Genomic DNA, 20,456 nt, shown 5'->3' with positions numbered 1-20,456 from the left:
GGGCATATGTAAGAGGGTCGTCGCGACGTTGACCACAGAGAAAGCAGCTTCCTTGAACATTGCAGGGTTTCCAGAGGGCACATACTAAACCAATGAACGCAAACTGTTTCTTAATGTTTGGATTGGCTTTTACTATGAACCAGGCTGGGATTCCAAAGAATGCCAAACTATTGGTGTATTACAGATGTCAGTCCTTGTTGTTCTAGGCAGGCCTTGGCACATCTTGAGACAGAAGTGAGATTTGTTCACCTTTGGATAAGGTGGTCCAAAGTTCACAGCCAAAGAGTGCCCGGAGAAGGCTGACAGCACGAATCAGACTTGCACTCGTGAGTGGATTAAGACCTTTAGAGTGACAGCCAGACTTAAAAAGCATCATCGTTGAAGATTTCATTTTTGAGCAAGCATCTATTGTTCTCTCCCAAGATTTGAAGTTGGAATTTAGCTCAACGCCTGCGTATTTTTGGTTCTGAATAATGCATAATTGCGGAGGGACACTGATAATCTGTCCGGTCTGATTTCCAGTAAAATTACAGTTGGTACTGGATATTGTCACATATTTGTTCAAATGGAGCAAGTTTGACTCGCGACTTGGTGGTTTTGGGGGTGATGCGGACGTCAGTTGAAAACCTGAAAGATCTTATAGTGTGATGACAGCCAACATGGGAATTTATGGCTTCGATGATGGATGGACTTATGTCTTGTATATAATTAAATTCTTTAATATCTTCGTAGAGATGATGGCTTGTAAACATTTAATACACAGAACCTTACATTATTTATTTCCAAATAATTTGCATACTATAATAAATGTTTACATACCGTTGACATTCATGATCATTTATGTTACTTATCGGTTAACTTTCAGGGTTCAGAGCACACAAGCGTTAACACCAAATACGGCAATGTTCAGGAAGGTGCTATTACTCTTTGGATATCTTTAACCAGTTCACTTCATCTTCACTTTCCCCCGACTTACACAGCATCTGATATGAAGGTCGTGTGTTCCTACTGTAGAGTCCAGTGTGATGCGGCAGGAAGGGACTGTTTCAGTGTTTTGCTGTTTTATCCTAATTTTACAAATCAGATCTCAGCTAACTCCATTTTATAATGGTAGCGAGAACTAAGATATGATTTTAATGAGATTGATGTTCCACGACAGATTGGAATAACATGATATGTAAGGGAAAAGGTTGGAAAAAGGGCAAATGAGACAGAAATACGAGATATATACAAAGAAAACATGACTGTCTCAGTGAAAATGTAATTCTGTCCCTTGCTCACCCTTTTCAGTATGAATGTTAAGGAGTTAAACACTTCCATTTCAGATCTGGGTGGTCGATGCTCGGAAATTTCAGCTGGAAGGACACCGACAACCTGTGACCCTCAGTGAAGCTCAGCACGTGTCTGCTGTGTAGGAATAACTTCAGTTGTTTCGTTTGCTTTTCTTCAGCACCCTTGTTGGACTGATCTGATCTTATAGGGTATTTCAGAAAAAGATCAGAGCAGCAACACATCCATGTGGATGTTTTTCTTATGATGAAAAAATAGTATTTGTCCACTGGAAAAAAAATGCTTACAATATTGAATGACTTGCATAATGGTTTGCCGGTTTCATAGTTCTATCCCACTGATATACGATGCCAGTTTAACATGGATCTTTTTGAATTGAAAGAGGATTACATTTTCATTTCCTTACCATGAATAGATACAACTTATGTAATTGTGCTACATTTTCAGGTTTTCAAAGACCTTGAAATAAGTATTAGGGCTTTGACAATGATATCTAAAATTCAGACAATTTAAGATGTGCTGTTTTGTAAAGTTTGATTTATTAGAACAATAATGATAACAAATAGTTAAAAGTTAATATGTCATCACAGAAAGGCAGCAGAGTATATATCACAGTGGAAAAGGAGGAGAATCACACAATTGGAAACAGATTCATTCAGGTGGTCACACACGCACACGCACGCACGCACTCACACACATACATTCTCTCTCACACACAAACACACACACACGTACGCACATACACCCACCCACTCACATGCATTAACACCCACGCACAAACCAACGCAGAGTGACAGACAGACAGACAGACAGGCACTTTTAAGACTCCTGGGACTGAAGTTGAAAATTCAAAATGTGACCCCACTCTCACCTCATAAAGTTACACCCTAACAGTTTGGAATGTCTCCTTTAATCTTTGTAATGGTCAGTTAAAAATTAAAGTGTAAAGCTAAGGCTTAGGAAGGCTCAAATCCTTGTGTGAGCTTCATGAGGTTTACGTGTAGGCAAGCTTTCTCCCTTCTCACAGATGGAAATGGAAGTTGGAATTGGGGTCAAGGTGATCACCAAAGAACTTTGCAGCCAAGTCCCTGTTTGGCAGCAGCACCTTCTGTTGGTTCTCCACATTCATCTCACGCTGATGTTTATTTCTCTGTAACTGGGACGGAGTTTTTCTGTAACAATAACATACAGTTCATGAGTAGACAATTAATACCAGGAAAGGAAGACACAATGTACGAGGACTGAGTGATAAGTTCTGAACCTCACATAGACCAGAGCTCCAGATAAGCTTTTGGTGTTGTGGGTATTTTACCCATGCATTTTAAAATCACTGCGTATCAGCTATTCTATCTGGGTATTCAAATTTCTGTTACCCACTAGTTTTTACACATGTGGGTATTTAAGTTAAATATTTAAAAACACTTTTCATCTAGTCCCTGCAAACTGGTGTTGTGTGGGTTCGAGAGCTTCATAGGACTAAAAAATACCACGATACTTCCACAAGAAAATGTGGTGGCAAATGATCATGATGTAACTGTCATCATGGAGTTTGGCAAGGTTGACGGAATGCCCGTTTATAATTTCAAAATAAGTTGCTGATTTGCCAGTCGAATACGCAGGGTTACTTCACAATATTTTGAATATACGCACAAGTTTTATTTTTGTAGCGTATCTGTAATGTTCGTTGCGTATTTGATACGCTTGGATATTATTTTACTGCATATTTCTGCATTTCTGATGCGTTTTTTACGCAGATACGCAGCTTATCTGGATCTCTGCATAGACGGAATTGCATGAAGGGAAAGCTTTGGTTGAGGACATCACATGATGTCATCGACGCAAAGCCACAACACATTAAGCATATTGTTATGCTGTGACAAGACAGGTAGAATAAGCTCCGGTCTGTGACCTTTGGAAAATTGGACAAACTTGAGTAATGTGCAGCAATCAAGTACATGCAGGGCTTAACCCTCAAAGTTTCCTTGTGATTTGAGTAGTAACTGGTATTTCAGTTATGGCAATGAAGTAAGGGATGGAAGCGCATTGGCACAGGCCGTAGATGTTTACTATGTTGGTGAAACACACAGGTACAGTGCTGCCATAGCATACTGAATGAGAAACAGCTGAGGTTTAGACCATCAGCATACTCGGATACGGGGATGATGCCTAGCTTGAACATCTAAGGGTCATTATTATCATGGTTTCAGCTCAGACTTGACGCTTTTAAGAAAAACATTGTGACAAAAACAGATAAATTTGCTTTGTTTTCAATTATAAGAAAATTCCCTAATGTGTATGTCGATAATGAATCCCTGGGCTAAACATGCTTCTAAAGTATCAGGTTCATACTTTCAATCAGTTTAAAGAATGTAGCCAAGTTAAAGTAAACACAACTGACAGACATTGCAGCAGCATACAATAAGCTGATTGGACTTTGACCCTAGATGGCTACAGATGTAGTTTGTGAAATGGGCTACTGACTTCATTGGAGGGAGTGGAGACACAAAGGCAGTGGACTTGGCAGCCGAGATGTTTCTCTCCACCCGTGAAGGCTGGTGTGTCCTCTCCCACTCCTTCTTCTCATACTTCTTGTAACACAAGGGACATGGCACTTCATTCTTAACTGCAACCACAGACACACTGGTTTAACAGTCACAAACAATTTTGTCAAAACATGCAAGAAGATGAGATAGGTGTTTTAATATGCTACATACATTTCCAAGTAACAACAGACGATGACAACTGACGACGGCTGAACCAAATGTCTTGACAACTGTGTGAGTGAGTGAGTGAATGCTGTTTACTACCTACCCCCAGTCATCACTGTCCCCCCTTTATAACTTGTTCTGCAGCCTGTGAGTAATCTAACATGGACAGGACAAACCAGCGGCTGAAAACCTACACAACACCTGACAAACTAAATCCCACTGTTAGAAAGGCTGGTGGTGACTGGTGGTGACTGGTGGTGTTCCTCACCTGCTCGTTCCATGAGTAAGGGGTGTCCATGTTTCTTGGCAGCATCCAGGACTGTGTCCCCCCTGATGTTGGGTACCTGCAGGTCTCCCCCATGCTGCAGACAGCAGTTCAAGCACTCCGCCCATCCCCCCTCTGCGGCATAGTGGCCCGGAGTATTGCCGAAGTCTGCAACAGAGTTATTCTTTTCACACAGCACACTCAACAAGCACTGTAGCTCACTGAGTTAGTACTCCTGACCAAGTCAAGTCAAATACTGACCACATCACTAATGGCCCAGAGAAGACATATACATGTATGTATAAATAAACATGGTTAAGAGTAAAAGTGAATTTTGAGTAAGCTCATTTAGAGAATGTTAATATGGTTGATGATGCAACAAACTCGTGACTGAAGGTATGTGGGATGCAACACTACAAGCATGATTAAAGTTTACAATCAGCCAATTCTGACCATCTGATCCTCTTTGAGTTGGCTATTATGACTAACAAGGGATACAGGTGGTTGTTACAATTACAAAGGATAAGAAGGTTTACAAACATTCCACTAAAGTCAGGCTCAAATTAGTTATTACAACACTGTTCTAAGTGTCTGAAATTTTAATAGTATTGAAAATTTTACATTTGCAAATCGAGAGTTATGGTAGCCGTAATCATCACTGTAGCCGGGGCAGCGATGACTATGGCCCCTACTGTGCATTTAGCAGATATAAGTTGTGATAAAGGTGCCCTGGTACTTGACGACGACTAGGTTTGGGCGGGAAAATCTCCGTGGAAAAAGGTGTCTGAAACCATCTCGTCTTCTACCAAAAGTGATCTGATGGTAGATGTAGGAGGCTGTTTGACAATTGCCTTGGCTGACGAAGTGATAACTGTTTTTATAGTGACACGCTCAGGCTTCTTGGATGAATTAAAGACTCGTGACTTGGATCGTTGACTGACGGATCTGTCTGACATTTACACAAATAGTGGTTGAAGGCTTCCTCTGGGAGATGTACACATTAGGTGACCAGGGTTGCAGATTCCACAGCAGTTGCAACCAAAGTTCATGTGGATCGCAAGGTGTAAAAAGTGCCAACACCATCAGTCACCATGTGGTAGATGTTGATAATATATATATAAGAGGAAACTTACCAGCTAGTAAAAAAATAGCATATGTACCAAATAAAAGACAAGTCAGGGAGGGTAAAATGGTTGTTGTGACACCCAAAGAGAAAGTTAGAATTCATGCAGTAAGTGTTTGTTGTCTTGATCAGCTAGATCAGTTCTAAATATACTTACAGTCCTGACAGTTTGCATCTGCCCCCTTCCCATACAGCCAGTGCAGCACCTCCACCGACCCATGGCCAGATGCCTGAAACACACACACTGGCTGAACATACATCAAGTCTACACTGAACCATGGCCAAATGCCTGAAACACACACACTGGCTGAACATACATCAAGACTACACTGAACCATGGCCAGATGCCTGAAACACACACACACTGGCTGAACATACATCAAGACTACACTGAACCATGGCCAAATGCCTGAAACACACGCACTGGCTGAACATACATCAAGTCTACACTGAACCATGGCCAGATGCCTGAAACACACACACTGGCTGAACATACATCAAGACTACACTGAACCATGGCCGGATGCCTGAAACACACACACTGGCTGAACATACATCAAGTCTACACTGAACCATGGCCAGATGCCTGAAACACACACACTGGCTGAACATACATCAAGTCTACACTGAACCATGGCCAGATGCCTGAAACACACACACTGGCTGAACATACATCAAGTCTACACTGAACCATGGCCAGATGCCTGAAACACACACACACTGGCTGAACATACATCAAGTCTACACTGAACCATGGCCAGATGCCTGAAACAAACACACTGGCTGAACATACATCAAGTCTACAAAGTGTACTAACTGCATGCACTGTAGTTCTGACAAAGTGCACTCACTGCATGCACTGTAGTTCTGACAAAGTGCACTCACTGCATGCACTGTAGTTCTGACAAAGTGTACTAACTGCATGCACTGTAGTTCTGACAAAGTGCACTCACTGCATGCACTGTAGTTCTGACAAAGTGTACTAACTGCATGCACTGTAGTTCTGACAAAGTGCACTCACTGCATGCACTGTAGTTCTGACACAGAGAGTACTCACTGCATGCACTGTAGTTCTGACAAAGTGTACTCTCTGCATGCACTGTAGTTCTGACACAGAGAGTACTCACCACATGTGCTGGTGTTTTGCCATCGGCCTGTATGGAGTTTATAGCTGTCCCCTGTTTGATGAGGAAGCGGAGACAGTCGAGCTTGTTGTATCGGGCTGCCACATGTGCTGCTAAGAAGCCACTATTGTCACCCATCATAGTGTCACAGTCTCGCTCCACCAAACAGATCATGCAGTCTAGAGCTAGAAAATATAGTTTAAAGTCTTTATTAAACTCATTAAAATCAGATCTCAGTTCTTGCTACTGCTAAACAAAGATCTGGGGACATCCCCTTACAGGTCACATCAGAGCGAACTTTGATCAACTAGTGAAGTGACTCACACGAAGTCAACATTTATAGGAAGTTTATTTCTATTTTTGTAGGCCATCGGCCCATGTACAAAGTTGTTACAATGATGCAGCAGAGATCCAGCTTCTAGAGAAAAGTTGTTCCAACCAGTAGAGACAGCACCCTCGCACAGTCGGCACGTGACCTGTAAGTCATGACGTCACATCAAAACACATAACTGCTTTAAACATAACATCAGGCAGAGTAGAGAAATGAGGACACTTAGATTTCATAATGCAGGATAAGTATATCAATGTTAAAAATATTTTATCCTTATCTTATCCTGCATTAATCTGTGTTTCATCTTTATCAGATAGCATCTGTCAAAGAAGAGTCAAAGCAAAAAGGAAAAACCTGAATAGATGACAGAAATAGAATGAGGCGGGTAGCTAAAAACTAGAACTTACCTTAGAGTGAATGCAGAATGCAGTAGAGCCCTCTAATCTGAGGTGATAAACATCAGAGAGTTCGATGGGTCCCGCTTGGGGTATCAAAGATTCAGTGGCATCGGCGTCAACATCTATGACCATTCCCAAGAGTGAATGCAGAATACAGGAGAGCCCTCTTGTCTAGGGTGATTAACACCAGAGAGATCAACAGGCCCCGCTCAGGGTAACGGAGAATCAGTGGCGTCAGAGGGATTGGTGACCATCAGGGAGGTATCAGTCGCCAAGAGCAGCCTTCCATGAGTGACTGGATGGAGCAGTTACTGTGAAGAGTCATGGTAAATGCGATCACTCTGATCTTCTGTGGGTTGATAGCCTAGGGGGAGGCTCCAATCCGGCAGCTTTATACGTTTGGAGGGTGACCGCCCAGAGTATTCCAGCTAACCTCTGACTGTGACGAAGAGGAGACTGGCAGTAAAGGTGTTTCCTATATGTGCGGCAGGCTTTAGATAGTTGTAGGAAACGCAGGCGATCTGAACATGGCTTTCTGGTCTTAGAGGGTTATGGAAAGGGGCGAGTGGTGATGGAGGCGCTGGGAAACTTGGCTGAGATACTCTGGCGCCGGGAAACTTGGCTGAGATACTCAGGCACCGGGAAACTTGGCTGAGATACTCAGGCGCTGGGAAACTTGGCTGAGATACTCAGGCGCCGGGAAACTTGGCTGATATACTCAGGCGCCAGGAAACTTGGCTGAGACACTCAGGCGGAGGCGCCGGGAAACTTGGCTGAGATACTCTGGCACCGAGAAACTTGGCTCAGATACTGAGATACTCAGGCGGAGGCGCCGGGAAACTTGGCTGAGATACTCAGGCACCGAGAAACTTGGCTGAGATACTGAGATACTCAGGCGGAGGCGCCGGGAAACTTGGCTGAGACACTCAGGCACCGAGAAACTTGGCTGAGATACTGAGATACTCAGGCGCCGGGAAACTTGGCTGAGATACTCAGGCACCAGGAAACTTGGCTGAGATACTCAGGCACCAGGAAACTTGGCTGAGATACTCAGGCGGAGGCGCTGGGAAACTTGGTTGAGATACTTAGGTGCCAGGAAACTTGGCTGAGAAACTCAGGCAGGGGCGCTGGGAAACCTGGCTGAGATACTTAGGCAATTTGGCTGAGATACTCAGGCACCGGGAAACTTGGCTGAGATACTCAGGCGCCGGGAAACTTGGCTGAGATACTCAGGCGCCGGGAAACTTGGCTGAGATACTCAGGCGGAGGCGCCGGGGAAACTTGACTGAGGCGCAGAGAAGCTTGGCTGAGATACTCAGGCGCAGGTGCCCGGGAAGCTTAACTTAGATACTCAGGCACATGGGGTGCCAGCAGCGCTGGTGGTGTTGCTTCTCTGGAGCGTTGGTGGTGTTGCTTCACGGGTGTCACCTATTGTTGTCAATAAAGGTGATGGCAAGAAAGACCTCAGTGTCCCAGTTGTAAGCCATATCAGGGTGACGATGAGCACGTTGAGTGAGGTGTGTCCTGGATACTCGTATTGAGTTGAAGGACCACAGTGATGAAGAACTGCAACAATGGCACTGCGTTGTGAAAGTACAGGGCATCGTACAATCATGGCAGAAGGGGCGGACCCTTACCAGATTTTTTCCCACTGCAGCAAGTGCGACGAGGCATAAAATGTGGAATTTAAGCAAAAAATAACCATGTGGCAAAACCAAAAGTAGAGGAAGCATAATGGAACTAAAAAAAATTGTATTTCATGTAAGTTCATGAGTGCAAACAATTATGCTAAAAGGAAGCGAAAAGGCAGAGCATGCCAAAACAAAATAAACAAATTTAGTGTATAACCCAAGCCAAAGAAAGAATTCAAAACACAGAAGACGAAATTACGTGGCCACGTGGTGAATGGCAAATATGGCGGGAACAACAGTACGCACGTAAATTACTGTGACTAGTGCCACAAACGAGTGATAAACGTTACAAATTAGGATTGGAGAGACCCTAGAGGTAACAGCCCATATACAGGTAACAATGTAGCAGCATACGAAGAATGTAGAAACATGTAAAGTATAGAAACAAGCTTTAATTTCCATAAGGGATACAAAGTACTTCCGGCTGTGGAAGTGAGAAAGCAGTTATGTGTTTTGATGTGACGTCATGACTTTCGGGTCACGTGCTGACTGTGAGAGGGTGCTGCCTCTACTGGTTGGAACAACTTTTCTTCAGCAGCTGGATCTCACACAGTTCGTCTCTCTGTCAAAGACAGCAGTAAATGCAATACAGAGTAATGCAGGATAAGTTAAAAAGATTACATTTTAGAGCTTCTTTAACAAACTTTTGTTTAGGATTGACACTGCATTAGAAGTAAAAAAGACATTGCCCAGTCAGAAAGCAGTTTTCTGTTTTCAGAAACTACGCTTGAAAATATTTTGACGATATTCTCGATTCAAAATTTGAAAACGGAACAAAGGAGCATGCTGGAATGTCCATATATGATCACGATTTCTTTTGCAGTACTTTCAACTTGCTATGCAACATCTCTTTTGTTCAAGTGTTTATCCCATTTAAGTGAGATATAAGAAGATAGTTTTGACGGATTCAGTAGTACAGACCATAACTGTCGTTTGAAACACCCTGTGTTTATCTTTTCGAGGCTGCATGGACAGAAAACACATTATAAGTGTTACTTTCCTGATCTGGATACCGATGCTCTGATTGGTTGGATGAAAGGTAGTTCTGATAGGACCCATAATGGGATGTCCTCAGATCTTTTTTAAGCTGAAGCAAGAACTAATCTGAGATTGGATTAGTGTCAACTAATCTTTTGATTTCACATATTCATTTGACATCTTAGACAATGTTAGATACACTAGATCATGTTTACTTGGGCAATTCCTTTGAAAAGTGAAGCGAAGTCACTGAAGTAACCTGCTCCATTCGGAGCAATATATCACAGTCATATTTATAGTTGGAAAAGGTTAATGAATATAACCGTGTTTCAGTGTTGTGAAAGACTGCACCTGGAGTAGGTTCTACAACAGCAGGTTCTACTACTGTACTAGGGTTGTGTGTACCTCCATCCCTCAGTGTTGTGAAAGACTGCACCTGGAGTAGGTTCTACAACAGCAGGTTCTACTACTGTACTAGGGTTGTGTGTACCTCCATCCCTCAGTGTTGTGAAAGACTGCTACTGGAGTAGGTTCTACAACAGCAGGTTCTACTACTGTACTAGGGTTGTGTGTACCTCCATCCCTCAGTGTTGTGAAAGACTGCACCTGGAGTAGGTTCTACAACAGCAGGTTCTACTACTGTACTAGGGTTGTGTGTACCTCCATCTCTAAGTGTTGTGAAAGACTGCACCTGGAGTAGGTTCTACAACAGCAGGTTCTACTACTGTACTAGGGTTGTATATACCTCCATACTGAGCGGTGTAGTGTAATGGAGTCTTGCCACTGTTACAACGACTGTCGAGGTCCACTCCATGGTCAAACAACACCTTGACAACTTTAACCTGGTTCCTCATAGCTGCCAGGTGGCTGGGCTGTCTACCTTTCTTGTCTTCAGCCAAAAGGTTGGCACCTGCATAACAAATGATCAGTTTGTATATGTGTACAGTCACAATATTACTGGTTCCAACTTACATATCTCAGAAACAATCTACTTAAAAACTAAGCTGCATCAACTAGCAGATAAAACAGGGATGGATGCAAGTAGAATTTCAGACTTTTAGAGGGTATGCTTATGTGTTTTCAAAATGTACTGCCACAAATACTTTGAAAACTGAAGAATACTATGATCAGGCATCTCATTGTTTCAAAATGCCTGATTGAAACAGAATTGACAATTTCAAAATAAAGTTTATATTATATACTTATCCTATCTCACATTTTGCATTTCTTCTTTCTTCTTCAGTCCTATGTGGAAACAAAACAACAGAGATTCCAGCCTCTAAAAACTATTCACCCGAACACATGCCAGAATCACAATGGTACCACCCAAACAAATGGGTCACGCACTGTAATCCCGACCTAATCACTTCATTACCCCTGCCCCATTATTCTTTTTAGTCAGAGCTAACAGGCTAGAGGAACTGTGATGTGGGGATGGTCTGGAGGGCATATAACGTATGAGATAGGATGAGTGGGTAAATATAGAATCTATTATACAACTTCAAATTTCTAAACTTATCTACCTATGCATACCCATGTATATCCCATGGGAGGATGGGAGGGCGCAGATACCCTAGTCTGTAATAGACTAGACCCGTGAGACATACACGAGGAAGCTGGTGCTAGATAGTGAAATAAAGTATCTAAAACATTGCCCAGTGTCATTAAAGCAATAACTCATTAGTGGGAAAACACATAAAAACTGGTGATACAATCGTGATATGTTAGTCAGACGCAACAGCATGAAATAGAGTATAACAAGGGGAACGTATTTTCATGTATGACATCGTTACTGTATGACATCGCTGCCTGAATGACCATGTAGCTGATAGAACACGGGATACAGCGTATGACTTATAATTGACCTGGAAGGGGTCTCCAGAAAATTGCTTCTACAAGACAGGACGCAAAAATATCTCCCATGGACAATAAAGTGCGCCTGCTCAGTATCTCTTTTAACGCTTAGTCAAAGCTATCAATCACGCCCGAGGGACTGAATCATCCAAAGACGAGAAGAGGATCGATCGACAATATCCACAAGAGGATCTTCAAGCCTGCCCCTGACAACACATGATCAAGGCAGAGATGACACCGTCGAAACAGACATGCCTTGCGACAACTTAGATATTGAAGACCTAAGTCTCTACATTTGAGCGAATCCAACTTCCAATTGGGTACTCAGTCTGGGAGCCTGAATAATTAAAAAACAATAAACACAGGAGCCAAAGTTCCCAGATTTATTCTGTGTATACACGAAGCGCAGTACGAAAGAGCAGGAGTGGGTACTCGCATTGGTTATCTATGCTGACGGGCAGTCAACAGCTGCTGTGATGAAGGCCCTGTTGTCACGGAGAAAGTGGGAAGCAAAGACCGCATCGGACTTCCAACATCACCCTTTCATAATGGCAGACGGGGTGCAATTGCTGTGCAAGGCCATATTAGAGGTGACAGTGTCGAGATTGGACGTGATCTAGGGCGGCAATCCCACAAAAGTATGGGTCTATAGTATGGTCGACCGGAGCCAAAAGGAGGTGGTGGTATGGGAGACTTTGGATTCGAACGCTTTGGGATGAAGAGTCTATTCTGGGAGTACCGAAGTGGTCTCGCAGCTTCCAAGTAGACTCGATGCCAGTGATGGGATCATAAACAGCCGATCTCGCTGTTAACATCCAGACAATGGTTCTCACATGCAGCAGTAGCAGGCCATCTTGAAGTGGTGAACTAACATGGACCTGGCCAAAACGGCGCAACCAAAATCAGTGTAAGGAGTCTCAGGGTAGTCACTTTCTGAAGGACGCGAAGTAAAAAGGCATAAATGTTGAGACCTTCCCATGAGATCGCCAGAGCATTGTGGTCCCAAACTTGAGGATCAGGGATTGGAGAGACAAATCAAGATAGCTGAGCGATGAACCTTGTTGCAAACAGATTGATTGCTGGGGTCGGTTAGAGTAGGCAGATCCAATAGAAGATCGATGAGTGGAGACACCATTCTATTGGTGACGGCAGTCTGTTGGGTCAGTACAGGGAGTTGGCTACCATGTTGATGATCCCCGGAATGTGCCTCGCTTGCACGTGAATGTTGAGGGAGTTGATCAACTGGAAGAAGTAGATGGAGAGCGACAGGTGCGACATCTACTTCCTGGAAACCAGTTTGTTGATACAAGACGACCGAGACATTATCAAACTGGATCATGAGGTGTGCCGCACAAAGAAGCTCGGACCAATGGGACACCGCCAGGATGACAGCCTTGAACTCGAGGTTGTTGATGTGAAGTTGCTTCTCTTTGATGAACCAGTGCCCTCCTACCTGTAGATCGTGGAAGTGGGATTCCCTGCACATGGTCGATGCGTTGATGAGGAGGTATTGGTGGTAGCAAGATCAGTATCTGCCATTCATTGCTCTTGATGAAGGGCTTGAAGGAGCACTGGCTGAAGGATGCCACAGACAGTGGTTGTCTGAGTGTCAATGGCACAAGATGCTTGACCTTTGACCATCATTCCGGAGCAACGAGCATCTTGCACAGATGGGTGTCTGATAAACTGAAATTGTTGAATAGGAGTCGTCTCAGCCTTGCCTATATTGACGAGACAACTATTGATGGAGAAGACATTGAGTAAACTCTAGATATTGTAGAAGGACGTTTGGATCTGCGTTGGCCTGAATACATTTTGATCTGCGTTGAACTGAATGCAATCGTCTGTGTAGGATATGAACACTATCCCCCCAAAAATTCTCGGAAGACGAAGTAGGGGAGGTGGGATGATCGAAATCTTCATCAGCCGGGGATGATCCATAATCAGAGGAACTGGTGCCAAGAGGAGCCAGCTGTGACAAAGTTGGAGAGAAAGTCAAGCTAACCAGACCAGAAGTGTCCGGTAGCCAGGAACGATGAAGCAGAACGAGATCGGCAATCCTTTAAGAGCTGCTATCTGTGATGAACATCTATGAGAGGGAGAAGAACAACAAGGATCTTCATGTTGAAGGCGATCGAAAGGTGAATTCCAATGAGAGAGGTAATATACATCAGGGCAGCGGACAGGATGAAGCAATAGGATAATGAAGGTACAAGTCTAAGTTTGGGGGAAGCTCTCCCATCCAAGTGGGCGGCTCAGTTAGGCGCTGTATCAAGAGGAATCCCAACCATGCTTCCACATAGGATCGAAGAAGAAAGAAGAAATGGATAGTGCAAGATAGGATAATTTTTTAAATGTAGTTTTTAGTTTTTAGTTTAAATATTAGCTTCTGTCATGATGTGGTTTTAAAATTGCAGGTTGTTTCATTAGGTGCTTATTGTGGTTTGATTATTTTCCAAATTCATGGTAGAGTGTAATGTAATCATCAGTATTGCAATATGAGTAACGTTCATTGAGAGCAAATTTCCCAACTGTCAAGTTTTCAACATTCATATTCCCTCACTGTCATAATCTTACATCAGCTTCATACATGTAGATCGTTTTAGAGCCAGTGTTCAGTTCTGAATGATTACTACTATAATCAGTCTATGCTTGACAACACCAAATAGGAAACTGTCAGTTTGTCAAGGAGTGTTCACCTTTGTCGACCAGCAGCTTCAGGCACTTGAGTTCTCCATTATATGCAGCCAGATGTAGTGGAGTCTGTCTATGTGGGTCGCTCATGTCGATGCTGTCAAGATGCTGTAAGAGTATCCGGACACATTCGGTGTGGCCCCCTACACAGGCATCGTGGAGGGGTGTCCGCTCGCCACCACCACCTTGGCCAGGATCTGCTCCGTCCTGAGTAACACATGGCATTAGGATTTATCTGACACCTGTATCAACAGATATTCTAGCAACATGGTCAAGAAACAAAAGTTTTTTATGACAATTAGGAAACCATCATGTTCATTGTCACAAAATAGATTTCAAATTGAAAAATAAATAAACCCAGAAAGTTTACTTTTTTATTGTGTTGAATGCCAACATCTGTGTTCCCCACTAAGTGTGCCAGCAAGATATTACAACAGGGTAGACTGAGAGACATTGGGCTAAAAGAGGGGAAATGGTGAAACAAGCTTACTTCTGTAACAGGGCCTGGAGTGATCAAACATCTGACAAGGTGTCCTACCTCATACTAGCAGGTTGGCACTCAGCAATGACTGCTACACTAACACTGTACACATGGCAACATATTTCAACTTTTTCAAAAACAGAAAAATTACTTATTTGTTTCCCACCTGTAGGACAGTTCTTGGATGTTGCTATAGACACATTATATATAGGATACTTGTCACAAATAGTTTCACAGTTTTAGTTGCAGGACACAGTTGCCAATTTACATATTTCATAATTTCAACTCTACTTGTCACTTATGTAAACTTTTAAAAAAATTGCATGATTTTGAAAAACGCAATTCAGGGTTCCCCCTAGACTCCAATATCTGAGAGTCACCTTGACGCAGTCATTTATTTCTGGACGTAATTTTCCTTAATTGAGAGTTATATACGCAAGAATTCTGCGTCAGGGGAAACCCTGCGCGACAATAGACCGGTATTTTCCAAACATTGTGATCCATATTCATTAGTATTTCATATTGTGGTAAACACGTAATACTGTGCACCTCGACTGTATGTTACAGACTATTTTGTCCCATGTAACACACTGACCTCAATAAGTTTCACAACTTCGGCAACTTGTCCATAGGTACATGCCAGGTGGAAGGGTGACTTTGGCAGTGGGACACCAATACTGGCTGTCTCCATCATGTCCCTCATCTCTTCCACATCTGCCGTGGAACCTGCAATGCATCACGTGATATATGTACACATGCATTTGTCACATTGGAGAAGGAATTAAAAAGGTAAAAGCTAAGGCAACATCTCAGTGCAGAATTAAGCATGAAAGTCAAGGGCCCTTGTCACGGCCATAATGTGAAACTAAAACACTTATTGGGAACAGTTGACCTCATCTATCTGGACACTTGCTTTTTCACAAATAATGTCTGGATAAACAAATTTCCAGATATCTGAATCCCTTGTCAGTTACCTCCCCTACCCAAATTCTACAGAGGCAAAAACCCCTCTATTATATAATACATAAAATTATTTGAGTATTGCGCAGTAAAAAAGTGCATTGTATCCCATCAGCAAATTCAGATGACAACAAACTTGGTAAATTAAAATGCGAAATTGGTGATAAAACATCATTAGACATGATTAGTTTGACATTGTGATTACATGATACCTGCATCGTTGACGTTAGGTGCCGGGTGAGGAATTGCAAAACAAACATTGTCAAGCGTGGTTGCTGTCGGGTAAGTTGGACACAATACTGCGTATTTTGCACTTCTGGTAAATGAAATTCACTGTCTGGATCCGGAAACCGGATTTCCAGAAAAATGAAGCATTTTATGTAGTATATATTTAGTTTCATGTAAACATGGTAAATATAGGTTTTCAGATATCTGGGGTCCGGATAAGTGGGCATCCACTGTACCTGGATTCAAATACTATAGGAGCAACCTCAAGGACCCCCTTAACTTCAAACACTGCTTCAGTCTTCTCCAGACTACTACAATATCTGCAGCATGAGTGAGTGAGTGAGTGAGTGAGTGAGTGAGTGAGTGAGTTTGGTTTTACGCCGCTTTTAGCAATATTCCAGCAATATCACGGCGGGGGATACCAGAAATGGGCTTCACACATTGTACCCATGTCGGGATTCGAACCCGGGTCTTCGGCGTGATGAGCGAATGCTTTAACCACTAGGCTACTCAACCGCCCTCTGCAGCATGAGAGTCAAGTTTTACGAGTACCTGTTTCGACAATGGTAAGCGTCATTCTACACTTGGCACATCTTACAGAACAAGAATAATTCTCTTGCAAAAAAACAAAACAGCATTTAATATCAGTTGGTTTTCCCTTTCCCTCTTTCTGTGTTGCCATCTGATTGATCGTCTTCACTTGATAGATATGGATGAATATGTTACGAGTTAGGTCATTGAATGAAATTTCAATGTTTTCATCTGCTACATTGTCTGGTCTGGTGACGCCATGGTGAATGCTAGCAATCTACCAAACACTAGACCGAAACAATAGTAATCTGCCGAACACAAGACTCTCTACTGTAACATGAGATCATGTGATGACAACTCTGCAACTTCACTCTCGCTTTTTAACATCTCTTTCCTACTAACATTGACCTTAGAATTTATTTTTCGTCAAGATACTTTTTTTTAATATGATTTATAAATAACTTAATCCCTTATTTAGACAGTACAACTCTTTCAGATTGATTCCCAAGTAACCATGATTAGTACATAAACGAATAAAAAAGAAAAATAATAGTGTCACACTTTGCGTAAATCTGTTATGCAGATTTACACAGTATGCAAACCAATTTTAATGTTTATTATGCCTCTATAGACATGATAAATACAAAATAATATTGAAGTCAATTCTTAAATGGCTCTAAACAGAAATAAATGGGCCCAACCCCATTTCAATACAGCTGCCACTGCAAACAAACTGGATTGGAATTCTGTGTGAATATTTTCCAGGACTATACTGCATCCCAGAGATTATATACTGGAACAAGCAAATTTACCTAAATAAACTTGGTTCATGGATGTCATCGATCCCAATTGCGTGGATTGAGGCTCATAATATCAATCACTGGATTGTCTGGTCCAGACTCAATTATTTACATATAGCTAGAATGTTGCTGAGTGCGGCGTTAAACAACAAACAAACAAAACTGTACTTTCAGCATTGTTTTGCATGTTTTGGGGAGATCTAAACTATGAAGTTGAAATAGACACATACTGCCCTGTACTGACTGTGTACACCATATCATAATGGTACGAGCTGAAATAGTGGAGACAACGATCTAAACGACATTTTCAGCATGGCTGCTGGAATTCTGTGAGCAGAGTTCAGAGACACTATCGATGGGATGTTATATACATAATATTTTACTTCATTAACTCTGTGATTTAGCATAAGGACTCTGTGTTGTTGAAATTATTAGTTAGACTACCAGAAGACAATGTCCTTGGGGGTCTAACTTATTCAATTAATTATAAATGTGATACAGTCCCAAGACCCTACCTACCCACCCATCCCCAAAACGGGATACACCCGACTCGCCTAAAATCCGACTCACCTCAAAAGATTTTGATCCGACTCGCCTAAAATTCTTTTGAGCGAACTACAGTCGGTTTTTGTATTTTAGAATAAGTATGTAACTATCAGAAATACATAGTAATGCATTTTACACACATAATGTACCTAATGTTAGTGTTGTAGTCTCGGTCCCAATAGCGTAGCCGACTGGGCTCTGACTCACTGACTCAACATGAAGCGCAGCGCGTTTAGCATAGATCGAGTGAACGATGTCATGGTGTTGTTTTGATACAATCGGTGTCACTCTCGGTGACATCACATCACTGATTGATTAGTTTGGGCGATAAAATCACGGGATTAACAACATTGTTTTCTGCTGCTATCTTAGCAGCAACAAATACATGCATGTGCATCAGTTACCCTTTTTATGACCTGAGTGAAATCAACTACCTGAAGAAATTGACTTTGTTTTTCTGTCAACAGCAGATGTCTTTCCGATGGTCGCCATATTGTTTACATCCAAGGAGATTCGTTTGGGACATGTCGTTCAAAAACGACCGATTTACAACTCTTTCATAAAGCCATATAAAAGTGTGATTTGGGTATTTGGGGCGGTATGTGCAACATAATTAAGTAAATATTACATAAATATATATGCGACTGGTGGTAGAATCAAGCTCCTCACAGCGATAGCCCGTTCGTGGAGCTCTCTACACTATCGTAGACTGGTTACCGTTCGTTCCTATGGCAAGCCGTTTTCACATTTATTACGGAATTACAGATATCTTCAATTGTTTTAAAGATATCTTCAATTGAATTGAAGATATCTTGAATTCAATTGAAGATATCTTGAATTCAATTGAAGATATCTGTATGGGAATTGAAGATATCATATATGCAGATAATTGCAATAAAATCTAAGATATCATGAAATGAATTAAGGATATGGCGAAGCGTATTACTGATATCTTGAAAAGAATTGCAGATATCTTAAATTCGATTATTGATATCAAATTATGATTTAAAGATATCAAAATGTCATGTTTTGTTATGATGTCAATAATTCAATTTCTGATATCTTGAAACCAAATACAGATATCATCCTCGTTCGGCAAGGGTGGAAACTGGACTTTTGAAGTCAGTTAAGTCTCTTGCCTCGGGAAGATGGCACCCCACTGAATGCTCTCCAAATTTCTACGCAGTTGAATCTAAATATGGACATATATGTGATCACGTAAAGATAACATTTTTAGGGCGGATTCACATATTGCAAGTGATAAATTCTGCATGAAACAGTTTCGAATCAGTTCTAAAATCACTTATAAAAAATAACTTTAAAACTTATGCTTATACGGGACGAACACTGAGCATACTAGATGGTGACCACCATACGTTTCACTCAGCTCAGTACTGTATCCTCGGGCGACTTGTAGAGGTTTTGGAGTTTTAGGCGGACTGATCAAGTACTTAATCGCCTCAGCTTTGCGCAGCACCTGAGAGAGAGAGAGTGAGAGAGTGATATATATATATATATATATATATATATATATATATATATATATATATATATATATATATATATATATATATATATCCTCTGTCATGCAGCCTTGGGCAATCTCATCAAAATAAGATCCTAAGTCTGGGATTGTAAGCTCGAGTATTCAGCAATTTCAGGGAATCTACGAAAATGGAAATAAATATGATGTTGTGAAAAGGTCCTTTTTAAATAACATAAATAAGATCCATTAGTGTTTGTACAGTGCCTCAAAGTCAAAATAGGTCCCAAACCTATTATATGTTAATCCACATGCCACAATGTCATACTTTCAGTATATCAAATGTCATAAGCACCGTGAGTGTTCGGGGATGGACCATATATCTCTATAACACGTTGGTCGTAAGAGGCGGCTACATGGATCGGGTGCACAGGCTTGGCGACTTGGTTAACTGTGTGTCATCGTACCCTGCCATTGTGGATCATTGACAATAACATCAGTCACTGGGTTGTGCGGTCCAGGCCGCCGTCACAGAGCTGCGGTATTGCTGAATGTGGCGTCAAAGTGAACATTACTTTCTAGCTAAGCTTTTTGTCATAAGATTTCCCACATGGGTACATGATGTGAAGCCCATCTCAGGTGTCCCCAGCCGTGATATTGCAAAAAGCGGGGTAACACCATACTCACTCATTGAATCCCATACATCAAACCTAATAAATGTATCATAAAAAGTACTGACAAGGCCCATTGTACATAAACCAAACACTCTAACCAATCTCCTTTCAGTAAATATAATGTAGTTGAGGAATAATATAGCTACATTGACACGAAGAGTAAATGGGGAAGGCTAGCGGTAAAAGGACCACGTGGTCGCTCACTGGTCGGTATTGAATTAAGAGTCAGTGGATTCATAATCTACAATGTCATCCCTCCCAAATAAAAAGAAATAAACTAAATAGCTTAACAACTGA

At 41.9% G+C, this 20,456-nt stretch overlaps 1 protein-coding gene across 1 annotated transcript; it reads right to left on the bottom strand.

The window, feature by feature from the left end:
- Positions 1 to 1,879: 1,879 nt before the first annotated feature.
- Positions 1,880 to 18,494, bottom strand: LOC139467008 (serine/threonine-protein phosphatase 6 regulatory ankyrin repeat subunit C-like). Its single transcript, XM_071248714.1, has 9 exons — positions 18,437 to 18,494; positions 15,533 to 15,663; positions 14,462 to 14,663; positions 10,654 to 10,818; positions 6,514 to 6,695; positions 5,544 to 5,616; positions 4,267 to 4,431; positions 3,772 to 3,913; positions 1,880 to 2,462 (listed from the first exon to the last, which is right to left on the bottom strand). The coding sequence occupies exons 1-9, from the start codon at positions 18,492 to 18,494 to the stop codon at positions 2,312 to 2,314; spliced, it is 1,269 nt and encodes a 422-aa protein (XP_071104815.1). The 3' UTR covers positions 1,880 to 2,311.
- Between the last annotated feature and the right edge of the window lie 1,962 nt (positions 18,495 to 20,456).

Source organism: Haliotis cracherodii, unplaced genomic scaffold (genome assembly GCF_022045235.1).
Source record: "Haliotis cracherodii isolate W230 unplaced genomic scaffold, xgHalCrac1.p SCAF_19, whole genome shotgun sequence".
Taxonomy (NCBI): domain Eukaryota; kingdom Metazoa; phylum Mollusca; class Gastropoda; order Lepetellida; family Haliotidae; genus Haliotis; species Haliotis cracherodii.
This window is presented reverse-complemented; position numbering and strand designations above follow the sequence as displayed.

Coding starts and splice junctions, on each gene's coding strand:
- LOC139467008 (XM_071248714.1), bottom strand. CDS start 18,494: ATGGCGACCATCGGAAAGACATCTGCTGTTGACAGAAAAACAAAGTCA. Junction 15,664..18,436: donor AACAAAGTCAATTTCTTCAG/GTAGTTGATTTC, acceptor GATGCATTGCAG/GTTCCACGGCAGATGTGGAA. Junction 5,617..6,513: donor GCAAAACACCAGCACATGTG/GTGAGTACTCTC, acceptor TGTGTGTTTCAG/GCATCTGGCCATGGGTCGGT.